The sequence below is a fragment of the Perkinsus marinus genome, assembly GCF_000006405.1.
Source record: "Perkinsus marinus ATCC 50983 genomic scaffold scf_1104296961726, whole genome shotgun sequence".
Taxonomy (NCBI): Eukaryota; Perkinsozoa; order Perkinsida; family Perkinsidae; genus Perkinsus; species Perkinsus marinus.
In genome coordinates this window covers 84485-99769 of record NW_003205702.1, presented here as the reverse complement: position 1 = coordinate 99769, position 15285 = coordinate 84485, and the positions used below count along the sequence as shown (strand labels likewise).

Here is a 15285-nt window from a genome sequence, read left to right as displayed (position 1 = left end):
TAGAAATAGTAGGCCCCAACCAATCAACGTACATCATTGACAGTTGTCTTCTGTGGGTGACCTTCTGAGGCGCGTCTTGCAAGATTTTTGATTTCCCCCACGGAAAATTCCTCGCCAAGTCCGGTGAAGGAGCAAACCCTAAAATCAAGTCACTTGAAGCTGAAATTTCTCAGTAGTCCGCTGTCGAGCGGCGTCGCAACTACAGGTAGTGCGGCAGCGCTACCTTTTGGAGTTCTTCCGCGCACGATAGTTCGGCTTGCATGGATTGGGAGGGTCCTTTGATAGAAATACTATCTTCAAAACTGCTCGAAATAGTTTGAGTACACTCTCAGTCACAGACATCAGTTCGCCCTACAATAACCAGACATGGATCGATCGAGGCTCCACGAGACTTACCCTGGCTGAAACATTGCGGGTGGTACCGAAGATCTCTTCCATACTCTTCGTCTCATCTACTGGTGTGCAACGGGAGACAACCTGACCACGGCGATATAATAAAGCAGTTTTCGCCTTGACCGACGTGTCGCATAGCCGTAAAACCATCAGCGATCGAATGATGATACCTGACGAACACACCGGTAGCAGCTTATGCCAAATGTGTTCACCTACTTCCAGACGAATGCACTGGTTATGATATCGCTATCTCTTGGTTTGTAATTCTGGATGAACACAACTCGCCAGAGCGGGTTCCTGAATGACCATAAGACCCCAGAGGGCTCAGCCGGCGGCCCTACTTGGTGGGAAGAGGGGTCGAGCACATTTCCCCGAGCATTTTTTCAAAATCCTCATGAGTGATTTGTTCTTCCACACAGCTTATGTTGTCCATTGGTTTCCAGTCCTCGGGAGCATCAGTCCAGTACATGCGGCCTTCTGAACAGATCACGTTGAAATGTAGTTGTTTCACTTGAGGCCCTTGTCTACCATCACTATGCACCAAGCGTTGTGCAAATCTTCCTTCTCTCCCATAAATACGTATAAACTGTTCGGCGAAGCCAGAAAAGTCGACCTAAGACTTGAGGTGGTCACGACACGATTCGATCTATAACATGGGGAAGAATAGCTGCCACGTTGTGACGATAGATTCTAACGGCTGTGCTTTAGTTACCTTCTCTTGAAAAATAATAGACGCATGAACGAATAAAATTGCTTCTTCCATATCGTCTTCAAAAAGGACCTATACGTCATGTATCATCCGACTGCGTCCGATCAGCTCACCAGGCACCGAGAAACGGCATCGAGACTGTCTGTGTTATTCAGGGTACGACCTGTCTTCCTTCTCATAACGGCTGATACCATCTGAGAAGACATTCTCGGCGAATGGGTTTTCTTCGCATTGGACGTACTTTCACTGCAATGACGGCAATGATAATGCCGAGTATTGACGACCAGGGGTTCAGGAGGAAGAACTCGATCATGGTCGCGGGAAAACCAACAATAACAACAGAGTGTATTCTCTCCGCAAACAGCTTCTACTCGATCCTCATCATCGGAACTCGCGATCCTTAGTCTTGTGAAAAGCCCCATGAGAACGCTGCTGCCGTTCTAACTAGTTTGTGATCCTGTCCTTACAGCATAGCGGACGCCCCACTTTCAAGGTACGACGTTCTATCATGTAAACATCGGGTTCGTTTTAGACCTCAAGCAGGCGCCCTGGTGGGTCCTCCGAGCCTTGGAGCATGGTAGATTTCATATACGCCCCACTGGAGTGACACTGAATTGTCATAGCCCCGCACATACTCAGCATTGGAGACTATCCACGAATCACCATCACCCGCGACTCGCCATCTGAACTCACTGACTGTGCGCCATTGACCGCGGCGTCACGCGACACACGTGCACGCTTCACAGGTTGCTCCGAAACTTCATTGCGGGGCCATTCTCAAGTCGTATTCGACCGTGAGTAAAGTCAGTGTTGGATTAGACTCTGAGCTCTCAGATGCGTCCACTGAGCATCAGGCAAGACCATGAAGCTGTGGTGGGATCAAATCACATTCCCCTATAATCCAGCTCCACTACTCCTGGAGCACTGTCTCTTATCCCAACACTGCTAGTGATTTGCCCATTGAGATAACACTACACTGGATATAATTGCAGGACAATGCCTTACAAGGCCGGATTATACTTACCCGTCGAGGACTATCTTCATCATAAGCTTAGCTAAGAGATTCCTTCAGCTCAGAGAGACATATATCGTGCGTTACGGGGGATTGGGACAGCGACAATGATGCAGCAGCATCTTACAACACGGATGACTACAGAGCCGGCTCTGAAGCGTGTTAGACAGATGCGTAGAGCACTTGGCGGTGTTATATCAAAAACCACAGCGCAATTCGCGAGTGGCAAGATTCCCGACAAGAGAGAATTCTTCTTAACGATCTCGACTCGAAATCGTAACCGTAAAACGGGTTCCATATCGAACACAGCTTTACACTACTGTGAATTGCAGGTGACTCACCCTCGCCCACCTGAGATGAGCATGTTTGAAATATCCGGGCATCCTTACCTGCGGCTATTTCTGTGCGAGTATTTCGCGTTCCACGTTCGAGCATGCGTGCTCAAGTGTTCCCCCTGCACCCTAGTTCACAATTATGTTCACTTATTGAATGTACACCATGATGGGTGGTCTACGATGGTGTAGCTAGAAACTCGATGACAGAATTGTTTCGAGTACAGTATGTACTAAAAGAGTTAGAGAATTCCGAAATGCTCTATAACAGTTCTGAACAGTTGTACGTGCTGGCCATCGAGGTTTCTTAGCTAGTCATTACTTTTTCCAATAACCCACTGGCAAACGCAACAAGAACTGAACTCGCGAACTCAGAGTGTAGACTATTAGACAATTGTAACATGCCATGCTCACATGCTTCTCGATGGTATTTCACATGGCAGCAACACTGTTATGAATGTCCCTCGTGGTTCGAGAAATAAGAGAACCTAGTTAGCCTATAAGCCAGAGGATGACAACGTCGACGTAACGCCAAGAATTTCCCTCCCCTTTCTCGGTCATCAGAAAATGGTAGAGGCGGTATGAAAGAACTCGGGATTGCCTACTTCTCGAAGGTCTGCACTAATGGACGTGTATTTGCTCTTCCCGTTATCATCGAACAAAACCTAAATTTGAGCTAGTTCCCATCATCAAACAATCATCCAGTCAGAAGCAAGATCCATGTAAAACTCATCAAAGCGATAGTGGGCTTGAAAAACGCCATCCTCTCCAGACTGTCTTCAAGGAATTTCCCTAGATTTTAGTGAAATAGGTGGTCGTTTTGAAATCGTTCCGACACATGATTGAACTCGTCAGTTGATGTTGTAGGGGCTTACGGCAACAGCTTCACTGGGGCGAACACCACAACGGTCAAGTGGTAGAGAGGATCCTCAATATCATACAGACTATAGCGTGACAAGCTAGCTCTGCACGCAAAAAGTACGAACACGCTGTTCGTTACGAACAGCGCAACTATCCGTACTCTGAGCATACTTGCTAAAAAAGATCTTCTTCTTATATAACTTGGCCGCGGCACGACCCGGTCGAGGGCATTTTAGCCGCCAAAGTTGACCATTTATTATCAGACTAGACGGCCAAGCATCGAGGCCGTCGTGTCAACGGCGCAATATTTCGACGCCACAGTCGGACCATAAGCAATGATCACATCGCTGGTACAGGGTTGGTCAAGCGCCCTACCCTACACATGGAATCCTTGATAAGCGCGGCAAGCTCGTTATCTCTGACCAGCTAGAAGAGATCTATACCATCTAGAACAGTTGACATGAGAACAGCGTCCATATGAGCTCGATCCTCGGATAGCCAATACGTGAGGGATCCTCAGCTAAGCTCTGAACGCGCTGAAACGACAGGAAGACCCACTGGAACTTCCGGAGAATTCCCTCATCGCCTTGAAGGTAACGACATGCAGTGTGGGGGAATATGTAGATGGTAAACTACATTTGAAAGTGACAATATTGAAGTTCTGAGGCAAAATTTTGGGGATTTTTCATTGGTTTATGATCTTACCGGATCCATATACAAACTCTTGTATTCCGACTCGGTTGGTGAGAAAGCTCCTGAGAATCTCAGGAGATCTCCTGAGATCTCAGGCCGAGATCAGCTAAGGAAAGCGAACACATATTCCAACGCTGACGATACGGGGCTTTCCATCAAGGAAGATGCGACATCTCCAAGTTGAACTTTTGACGGTAAAAACGATCCCAACGAGTTCCCGTTCTCCAACGCAATTCTCATACAACCCTTCTTGCATGGCAGGCCCCCCTAAAGCCTCATCTCACAACATGGTATGTTATTAAAATGCTCTACTGCATTCAACCGATCATACAAAGTTGACAAATGAATTCCAATAACAACGATACACCGATAGTCGCCATAAGCAGGATTCATCATGAGATCTCAAGGTCCGAGTTCAAGCCAGAATCCTCAACAGTGTCCTGTCGAAGTACCATAAGAATCTTAGCCTCCTTACTCCGGTGCTCATTCTGGATACTATATGTAATGCCAGCTCGAACGATGAAGAAATCACCAGTGCCAAGAGCCCGCTCTTTATCTTCATAGTGTAGCAAGATAGGAAACTCCTCAACAGCCTTGTCGCCACCCTCCCCACATTCTAACACCAGTATGATCGCCGAGTTGCCCTCAGACACAGTCTCTGGCATCTTCTGCTGGAACGGCTTCAGCTGGAAAATCACCGGCATAAACTGTTGAGAGTCTAGCGGCACCACACATTTAACACCGCTGAAAATCTTCATAGTGCGGTCCTTCGCATATGAAACAAGTTTGTGACCAGCAGGAATCTTCTTGTCCGTACCATCACTCTTCCAACACTTGTCCTCCGGAGAGTACTGTGCACACGTCGGGCCGCCCTCACGATGAGCATGGGCTGCCACAACCGTCTCCGGTCTTCCAGCACCTGACATGACTTCGATCCAGAAACCTATAATTTTCCCGGGAGGAACTCATTTTGAATCTTCCACATGGCTAGGAACAGATTCTTCAATCAGTTTCCCATGTAAATATCATCACATTAGGAATATCATTTTTCTTATTGTTATCAAACCCTGGGCAGCGTTATTTCTCAAAGCTAGATGGATCCCTGCATAGTTCCCATCACAACCTTACGTGTTTTCTTGCCGGCCCCTCGAGCCTCGGTCGCTCCCTTCGATGAGGCCTTAGCTGCTGCCACTCTCTGAGCCCCCCTCTTTGCGTTAATGACGCCGGTCTTCTTCCGGGCAGCCCGGGACTTGGCCTTGGGCTGGGGTTGCCTTGCTCGTGCTGTCGCCTTCTTCTTCCCACGCTTCTTCCCACGCTCTACTTTAGTAGGAGATCGCTCCGACACCAAACTGGAAATCTTGTCAATCACAGTGGATTCCGGAGGTACTACAGCTGAGGGATAATGAGTCACCTGAAAGTGCCCCAAAGGGTCTCTCACATTTATTCGGATCATAGCTCTCCTGACTGGCCCTATTCCTCCCCCGAGGAGATGCCACTTCCACAGAAGACATCCTACTTTCACTCCTACCACCTGAAAGATTTCACATTCCCAAGGATCTTCAAGTCTTCACTACTCCCTCCGTTTTTCTTATCATGTCTACGCCTCGAGCGAACTCCTATCATGAGATCCTTCCCACTATCAGTCCGCTTATACACGACTCTCTCGCCCTTCAAAATGTTAAGTGGGGGCCTTCGGGTGGACCTCGGAGCACCCCTCCCATACTCGTGCTGCTCCTGACAATAAAATATGCACATGGTCAACTGCATGTGTTGGGGACAATATGAAAATTCTGAGGAAATTTCAGAAAATTTTGGTTAGTTTCTGAACATTTCTGTCCGAATTCGTATATAAACATGTATAATTAGTGAGACAACTCCTGAGATCAGCTGAGGAAAGCGGACATATATTCCAACACTGGAGTTTCAACGTAAAACTCGGCGAAAAACCCGATACTCGCAGTATGCAGTAGTCGTGAAATGTGTTTTTCACTAATGTTTTTCATATCACTAGGGTGAAACTCCACTGAGTCAATCAACAAGATCGCCCTTGAGTTCTCACAAATTCTTCTTCAAGAGTTCCATCACTGCTCTCAGGATCTCTGTTCTTCCTATGCTGAGCCTTCTTCCGATGCGGAGCTGCCACAGTAGGCCGATACAGCTCCGGCCCAACTTGCAGCTGACACTTACAATAACGAACATCAAGTACAACGCGGGTGAACTTGATATGCAAATGTGTGTGATTTTTTTCCGAGATTAAACTATATCGCATATACAATGTAACAATGGCTATGAACATATGTTGTGATGAAAGTACCCGTCTGGGGTACTTGTTCACTATAATTTGTCTGACAAAATAACACACATTTGCATATCAAGTTCACACGTACCGTAGCGGCAACCTACTGAAGTATCCACCATCTTATGCCTCTCCTCCCTCCCATGACGATCCCCGAATGATACCGTTTCCGAAGGGCCAGGTATGTCAGAAACCGCATCATCACATATACCAGGGTCGGCAAAGTCAGGTTCCTCAGCAGCGGTGATATCGAAAGAAGGATCTTCGGAAGACAAGTGCCTACACATACATTTTTTCCCGAAAAATTTCTTTTTTTACTTTTCTCATTAAAATTTTCCCAATATTTTAACACATTACCAACAACGAATGTTATACCAGATCTACTTGAAGCTTCATCAAACGATAACGCGTGTTGGTGAAAATTGAATTTCGACCAGAGAATACCAGAAAAGTCAACAGCTGCGTTTATTGGCGCATATATATCTCGGGCGAGCGATACTATTGTCCATATAAACGATGGTATCGAGCTACATTTTACGTGTGAAGTCTATACATGACAAAAACTGCACATATATGGGGTAGAAAACTATATTTTACACATTTTCCGACTCCCTTTAGTGTGACGAATCGAATGGTATATACCATAAACCTGACGAAATTTGGACACTTTATCTTCCCCAGATGCTATCCGTGTTATGTTAGTAGCTGTGGATATATTCAATCGAATATGCATGCCTTGAAGAAAGTACTTGTATATAGCTATCACGGTAGTTGGACTTTTCAACATAGTTCATATCCAAGTGGCATTGATTTGTTACAAGTAACATCACACCCACCTAGCCGTCTCGTCGGGATCTTCAGAGGACTCTCTCCTCGAGTTACGATGGCCTCCCACGGGACCACTTCGGAGCAGATCAGACCGAACGACCCTTCCCTCAGGGTGACGATGACGATCCGCCCTCTCTACTTCTTGAGCCTCCGGATCTAGTAATGAGAGGAACCCTCTTGAGCTCTCCCGAGTCGAACAGTACAGTGCGTTTCAATTTGATATGCGAACTACGTCATTTCCCATTCGAGTACATTCCTAACGCTCGCAAAGAGCGACATGAACTAATATACAATCTTCTCTACAAAATGTCCAACTACAACCCAACACTGAAATTTCATCAGTTTTACGTGAAGCGGCGTGAAAGTCGGCGAAAAACGCGATATTCGCGGTGATATGCAGTAGTCGTGAAATATGTTATTCACTAGTGTTTTCCATATCACTAGGGTGAAACTCCATTTATATACACCAAATAGTACGTTTCAATTTGATATGCAAATGCGTATCATTTCCCGAGATTGAACTATATCGCATAAACAATGTTAACATTGCTATGAACATGTGATGTGATAAAAGTAACCTTTCGAGATTGTGATAGCGACAAGTTGTTCATTATCAATAAAAAGAAAACACACATTCTCCATATTTGCATATCAACTTGGCACGCAATCACTCTACTGCTACTTCCATCGCAACACCAATCACAGCACGCCGAGCGCCCCTCTCCCACCGAGAGTGGGAGGAAATATACATATGGTCAACTACATGTGTTCGTGACAATATGAAAAATACTGAGGAAGATATGGGAAAATCTCATTGGTTTCTGTACACTTCTATCCGGATTGTATTTGAACTCATATAGGAAACTCCTGAGCTCAGCTGAGGTAAGCGAACATATATTCCTACTCCAACACTGTATAGGAAACTCCTGAGCTCAGCTGAGGTAAGCGAACATATATTCCTACTCCAACACTGCATAGGAAACTCCTGAGCTCAGGTGAGGAAAGCGAACATATATTCCTACTCCAACACTGTATAGGAAACTCCTGAGCTCAGGTGAGGAAAGCGAACATATATTCCTACTCCAACACAGCTACTCCCACCTAGTGTATTCATGTAGCTAGCCCCGTATTCATCGCCAGGTTGGGACTCCACATTTCCTACTGAGCTAACACTCCCACCTCCCCTGGGAACACCCTGGGAACAAATACTGCATGTTCTGGAGAAATACAACACATACTATTTCCCTCTCCCTGCGGTCCTTCCTATGGCCTCGATGCGCTCCACGATGATCACGTTGTTGATGATGATGATGCCCTCGCGAGTGATTTCGTTCATGCCGATTCACAACTTCGGGAACGACCGCTGCCTCCGCCTCGTCCAGCAACGATTGGAAAGTGCCCTACTTCACAGTAGGAGAGCATCCTTCCTACTCGCCCACCTCCACACTAGTGGTTTGCGAATTCTGATGTTGATCTCTCTGCCGTACTCGGACAGGCTCGTGCGTTGGCACCACGCTGGCCTGGCCCCCCGGGGCTCGGCCTGCTCTTCTCCTTTCCGGCCTCCTTATGCGTTCACGTGCAGCAGCATCCTCTGGTGGGATAGGCCTGGAAAGGCGACACCGGTGCTGGGTGGTGATTTTCTCGTTCGCCCTCATATCCCAAAAACGGTTCATTCCAATATTCAATGAATAATCGTTATATCTATGCTTTGTGAAAGTTTCGCCGACGGGAAATGTAGATTTTTTCAATTTCCTTCGGAAAAAAATTCGCTCCTCATGTTCTTATTCCTAAACTAATTTGGGGAGTTTCCTCGCTGCTTACCGAAGTTCACAAACGGCCTGGAGTAGAAGTGTACAGAAATTTTCGTATTGCCACCAACACATGCATTATAAGCGCCGATATCAGCGGCATTTTCTCTACCTCGGAGGCACCTCCCCTCGCCAGGGACCGAAGTGATGACAAACATCCTCAGCTGATTCCCTATCACCCTCAGGAGGACTAAACACAGCTCATACCAATAGCCAGATTCAGCAGCACCCCCACGAGCTGCTGTTCCGCGGCCTCTTCCTTCTCCTCACAATAGCCGCCGAGTTATCAAGCTCCCTCTCCCCCTCCCAGTCCGTATTACAAGCTGTGTCTTTCACCTCGACTGAGAAAACATCACTTCCGACACAAATAAAAAATAACTTCACCTCTGTCGCGCCCTTCGGGACGCCTCTTGCTCTCCAGCGAGCAGTGCTCACAGCAGGTAGGCAGCTTACCACCACGTTTACACGGACATGCATTACAACACATCGCATGAGCGTCCCGTATGTCGGCATTGCCCGTGCCTCTACTGCATAAGGCCGGCCGTGTGGTACGGCTCGGAAAACCGCCTATAGTCGACCTCCTCTTCAGTCTTGGCGACCTGATCTGACAGCATTGCCCGACCTAAGCACAAACCCCTACCCAAATGTAGCCGTCTGGTTGAGCATTCCCTGATTCTCTTCATCTCCATCCTGCGGGCAAAACAAAGCCCTATAGTAGCAGTAATGTTCGTCCTAAGCACTCACCTCATACGCACTTCCTATTCGTCCATCTGCCGACATAGACCTCCTCAATCCTCCCTCTCTGAAGGGGAAATGTCCATCGAAATGAAAGACATCTGTCATTAGACTTACAAGAAATTATCAATTGTACTACGCCTGTGAGAAAGGCTAGTTCTGAAAGCGTTGCTGTTCCGACGGGCCGCCACTGGTCGCTCTTCAGGCGATAAAGTGTCAACCTCAACCGGTCCGAAGCGAGCAAGACCGCCCTGAACAGCCCCTTATACAGCCAGGGTAGAGAAATATACACCTAGTCAACTACATGTGTTGGTGACACTATGAAATTTGTGAGGAAATTTTGGTAAATTCTCCTTGCTTTCTGGACATTTCTACCGGGGCTCCTCTATAGAGGAGAGCGAACATACATTCGTCCAACACTGCATACGAGTGTCTCAGCCTCACCCCAAAGTTAGGGGCCTCCCTAGATGTCAGTTGATGATCTTCTTCACGTATGACCTTCATAGACGGCCCCATGGGAGCCCGAATCTCTCGAGGGCCAGGCCCCTCCTCCATCTATCGATACCGCTGATCGAGCTCACACAAGCTACTCTCACCTCATGAAGTAGAGGCGTGGCAAAGCCCCCCGCTATGGTATGCCCTAGGCAGTTACTTCCGACACTGGACGGGGTCAACGGGGGGAATCGTGACTAGCAAGCACAGCTACATCGACCATCGCATGCCTATGTGCATCTACCATCAACTTCTTGCGCTCCTCACTGAGCTTGGCTAAAACTTCGTCGGTCCTCTTCCGAGCCGCCTCAGGAACGACCGGCGTGCTCACTGGGTGCGACATAGCTCGTCGGAACCGCCTGATCAGCGACTCGCGTAAAGGCTCTATAAAAGGTCGTACTTACTCCCAGGCTGGATTGTCCTCATAGTTGGGGCCTGGGGGTAATGAAAATTGACCAGGGAAAGACGCAGGTGCCCAAGCATACGGAGAGTATACCCTAACACAAACAATTTGATATGCAAATGTGTGTTATTTTCTCCGAGATTAAACTATATCGCATATACAATGTAACAATGGCTATGAACATATGTTGTGATGAAAGTACCCGTTTGGGACTGTGATGATAGCGACAACTTGTTCACTATAATTTGTCCTACATTTTCATATCAAATGGATACACACTATACGTACGAGTATAACCACATAGCTAACGACGTAGTACTCCTCCGGAAAGGGCGGTGGGGGATAAGTCGTGGAGGAGCCCATAACACTAGGGAACTGGCTCCGGTTCGCCATAGAAGAAATCGAGTGACAAGACGGCCGACAATATACAACTACAGTAAGGCATGACCCTGTTGTGGCGAGTACTCCGAATTCTCACAAAGAGCTCTATGAACTGCGACCAACTTTATCAGAAGAACAGCCTAAGGCAATCGTGGTCATCCCTGGCTTGCGAATTGACATGTATTAAACTCGATACCTTTATAATAGTTCACAACGCAAGGGAGATACACTGCCAGGCTCGAGTGTACTCTTAAAAGTCCTCAGAGGAGACATCACCTTCACGTGGCGATCGACATGAAATCACATCAGATCGCGTTAGACTTAGTCGAAACTCCCCAAGAATCTCGTAGAGCTAGGCGATGAATGGACAGGGAGTATAGTGTCACCCCCAGTGGCAGTCGCGTGCCGTGACGGTTGAGACTAAGCCGGGCACTAGATACTCTGAGTAACTACTGTTGGTTCAGTAGTTCCTGTGGGGATGAATCTCTTCCCTGCTCTCTCCTTGCACTGCTATTGATTAACACGTTATAAAACTACCAACGCAGGGCTATGATAACAATGGGTGCAACGACAGCATGTCTTTGTTAGAACACGACATCGTTCAGTGTCGTACAGAGCATCAACACAATCGTCACCTTCGCCCATCTACTCTCTACGCTGCCATCACCGAGGTCGGCAAGAAGCTCAAGTAGGAACAGTAAGCCGTCGAATGCCTGAACAATGAAGTTGTTTCAGCTACTCGGCGTGTTGAATTACTTACTTCCAAAGGCGCCCACTCATGAGCGTTGCATAACCTCTCCGCCCTGCTACATAGCTGAGACTGCACTCTATCCCACTCCGTTTGCTTAGCCGCTGACTGGAGCTCCGACAGCAGCTGAGTGGCTCTGTATTTATCAGCGCCTCCTTAGGAACCTGAGAGTTCCCCTCCACTGCATCGAAGGCATTTGGAAAACTACCAACTCAGCAAACCGGATGCTTCCTTGAAGAAAACTAAACCATGAGAAATGAATAAACCCTTGTGCTCTGCGCCGTCACGAACAGTGATTACTCCTGAACATCGCAGTAGTTTTGAACTTACCAGGAGAAAGCTGTGACATGACTAGAGAGTGATTGTTGGTGACAGTAAAAGCCCCTTCTGTCCTGGCAGATTCACACTGTCGACCTGACAGTTGAAAAAAAGGAAAGTGCTGTAACGACCACGTATAATTATTGGCTTTTGATAGAATATATCCTCCTTAAGAGATCCCATAGTAAGCAGCAATCGGCTGGTAATGCCGGCTGGTGTGCTGGCACTAGGTAGGAGGCCAGCACGTAGAATAGGGGAGACGTGAAGAGACATCTAGTGTGATGACTATATCCAACGGCGTGGGAAAATATGCACATGGTCAACTATGTGTGTCGGTGATAATTTTTTTTCTGGAAATTTAAGTGAATTCTTGTTGGTTTCTGTACATCCATGCTCGAATTCGTATGAATAAAAAATCAGCAGAACCTTCCAACGATTCCGTCAGAATTTTCATATTGTCACCAACACCTGTCGTTGAACATGTGCATATTTTCCCACACTGCTATCCAAACAGGCAGTGCTGATCATCATCGGCAGCCATGATGAATGAGAACATACTTCCACAAGAGTGTGGATGCAAAGTATAATGAAGTTTCACCCGTTTTGCGGGAAGTGGCGTAAAACTCGGTGAAAAACGCGATATTCGCGGCCTGTAGTAGTCGTAAAATATGTTTTTCACTAGTGTTATTCATATCACTAGGGTGAAACTTCAATCTTAGTTCATTATCACATGCCATGTTTTACACTGCACTTAGACAAGTGAGTATATAAACGGATCGTTACAGTGAGAAATGGCGAGGACTTGACTCCTACAATCTGATTGAGCCGCATTCTACGCAATCACAATAGAGACCATTTTTCACGCCCTGACCGATTCATGTGTTTTTGGGAGGAGTTCAGCGGGAGGCAACATTTACCGTTGAATTTGCACCATTTCCCGGTCAATTCTAAAGCAGTTGTTCAAAAGTTCAAACGAGTTCCACACAAAATTAAGGAATGATTTTGAATCATTGTGAAATCGAATTCATTTTGAAGTGAAAAGTTTACTCATTTCTCCGAGAAATGGTTTAGGGTTGCTCAGGCGATGTTGACTCACATAAACAGTGTCATAAAATTGGTGCATGGTCAATCACATGTGTTCGTGACAATATGAAAAAAATCTGAAGAAAAATTTTGGAAAATCTTTGCTACTCTCTGTAAATTTATGGTATATATCCTCCCAATTTCGTGTATAAAATGTGAGGGAAATATTGAGCTCAGGTGAGGAGAGCGAACTTTTTTTGCAGCACTGAGCATAAGAAACACCAGTTACCACTTCTGTAGGTCTTGCAGGGCTGCGTGAACGTGAGTGGAACCATGGACTCCAGAAGATCTCGAATCGTCTGCGAATGATACGGATCTACTCTAAGGATAGTAATCTCCTAATAATAGAACTCAATACACGACAAGTCAACAGATATAACCTTGTACGAGAGCGGACGTACAATAGATACGTTACGTAACGTAACGGTTACGTTACAATTATGATTACGAACTACGTATGAGCTACAACTAGCTCTAGCTTTGCAGCACCTTGGCACACAGGAACAATTGTGTTCGGACCGAAAATTAGGGGCAAGGAAGCAATGTGGCACAATGGTCTAGCCACGGGCACAAGTTGTGCCTGCGACTGCTTCTACGACTTCTTGCGACTGCTTCTAGTGTTGTACCACACAACACTAGAAGCAGTCGCGAGCGCCCGAGTGATCGATTATGATCCTGCGTTACCGCAGATCTGAGTGCTCGCAGCACCTTTTCGGTGTGTCCCTGATAGGGTTGGCATAAGCACAATCACCTGTGACGTAGAAGAAGGGGTAACAAGACTATTTCGTAGGGGCTTTACTTGACAGAATCAACTCGGGAGGTGCTACGATCTATCTAGTTGAAGGAGATGTTCATCAAGGATGGTGCGCCGTATTGGGGGCTAGTGAGGCGTGAATGATTTTTCCAAACTCACCACTTCATCTGGCTTGACAGCTTATACATCTTAGCGGTAGTTTCAGTAGCGAACGCTCGCGTTGTTAGCTCTCTGTCGTCGCTGCGAAAGGTGTTGTTGCAACGTTAGTTTGCGATTTGCGATTAGGGCAGTGGTTCCTATTCTTTGAAGGGTCTAAAACCATATATTTTTGTTAATATTATTATACCTTATATCGATAACCATGTTAACAGGATGTTATATCATATTTAATGTATCTATATTATAATGATATTCTATTACCTTTTGTATCTATTCGTTGCGTGGTAGATCTAGACTCTCCATTATCCATCTCAGCATCAAGCCTTGAAGATAGAGACATATTATTATTAATAATACGAGTGGGAGTTGATAGTATGAAAACAATATTATCACATACAATACATTGAACACCTTATCATCACTCGTATCATTATATTAGCATAGCATAGTAGCTAGCCTAGACTTTAGCACAGCTTGTAGGAGATTGTGCAATAGGAACGATTGTGGAGGGTCATCGCGTCGGACTTGAGAGGGCATCCCGTCAATGAGTATACTCTCAATCCTGTCGGGATAGGTATAATAGAGCTCGAATGTCCCCGTCGTCGAGGCGCCCACAAAAACGGTCGAGAAGTGATGACATATCTTCAAAGGTTCGCTCTCTGCTAGAAGAAAATGACGAAGGTGCAGCTAGACAGGTGCTAGCAGCAGAAACTTGGTGTATTGTATAACAGCATTGTCAGATTCTGTCGCTTATCAAAGATGAGATATCTCCTGATGATGTAACTACGTGGTCCGACCCTGTTGATAGCAAACACAACACTTTGCTGCACTTGGCAGTGTCGGCTCGTAACTCCATGTGGGCTAGGCTGAACTCCCCATTCTGGCTAGTCGAGACTTGCATTCAGGTTGATCCGCCTCCTATGTAACGAATTTAGTTTCAGCGTAAACGCTCAGCGGAAAGGGGACAAATGTGAGCATTGTCATTGTACACATCACTCACACACAACGTTGGAAGATATCTCATGGCCGACCACATGTGTTGGTGGCAAAATAAAAGTTTTTAGGAAATTTCCGGAGATTCTTGTACGTTTCCAGCTGCTCAGTTGAGGAAAGCGATCATATTTCCCAACACTGCTGAGACTTAACATGAAAGTCTCAACCTTTAGGCACGCCACTGCATCTATCGATTTGGAATCAAACGATGGACATTACTCGGATACTCAGCGAGGAGTTGTCAGCTGATTGGGACCTCACAAACAGCAGAAATGAATCACCTAGGG

General features: G+C 46.4%; 1 protein-coding gene across 1 annotated transcript; it reads right to left on the bottom strand.

The window, feature by feature from the left end:
• Positions 1-4275: 4275 nt before the first annotated feature.
• Pmar_PMAR023079 (hypothetical protein) lies at positions 4276-9775 on the bottom strand (the record flags this gene model as incomplete). Its single annotated transcript, XM_002772230.1, has 14 exons — positions 4276-4919; positions 5129-5392; positions 5439-5531; positions 5575-5734; positions 6060-6176; positions 6404-6575; positions 7133-7280; positions 8226-8319; positions 8363-8524; positions 8564-8729; positions 9045-9122; positions 9168-9273; positions 9317-9554; positions 9677-9775. The coding sequence occupies 14 exons, from the start codon at positions 9773-9775 to the stop codon at positions 4393-4395; spliced, it is 2424 nt and encodes an 807-aa protein (XP_002772276.1). The 3' UTR covers positions 4276-4392.
• Between the last annotated feature and the right edge of the window lie 5510 nt (positions 9776-15285).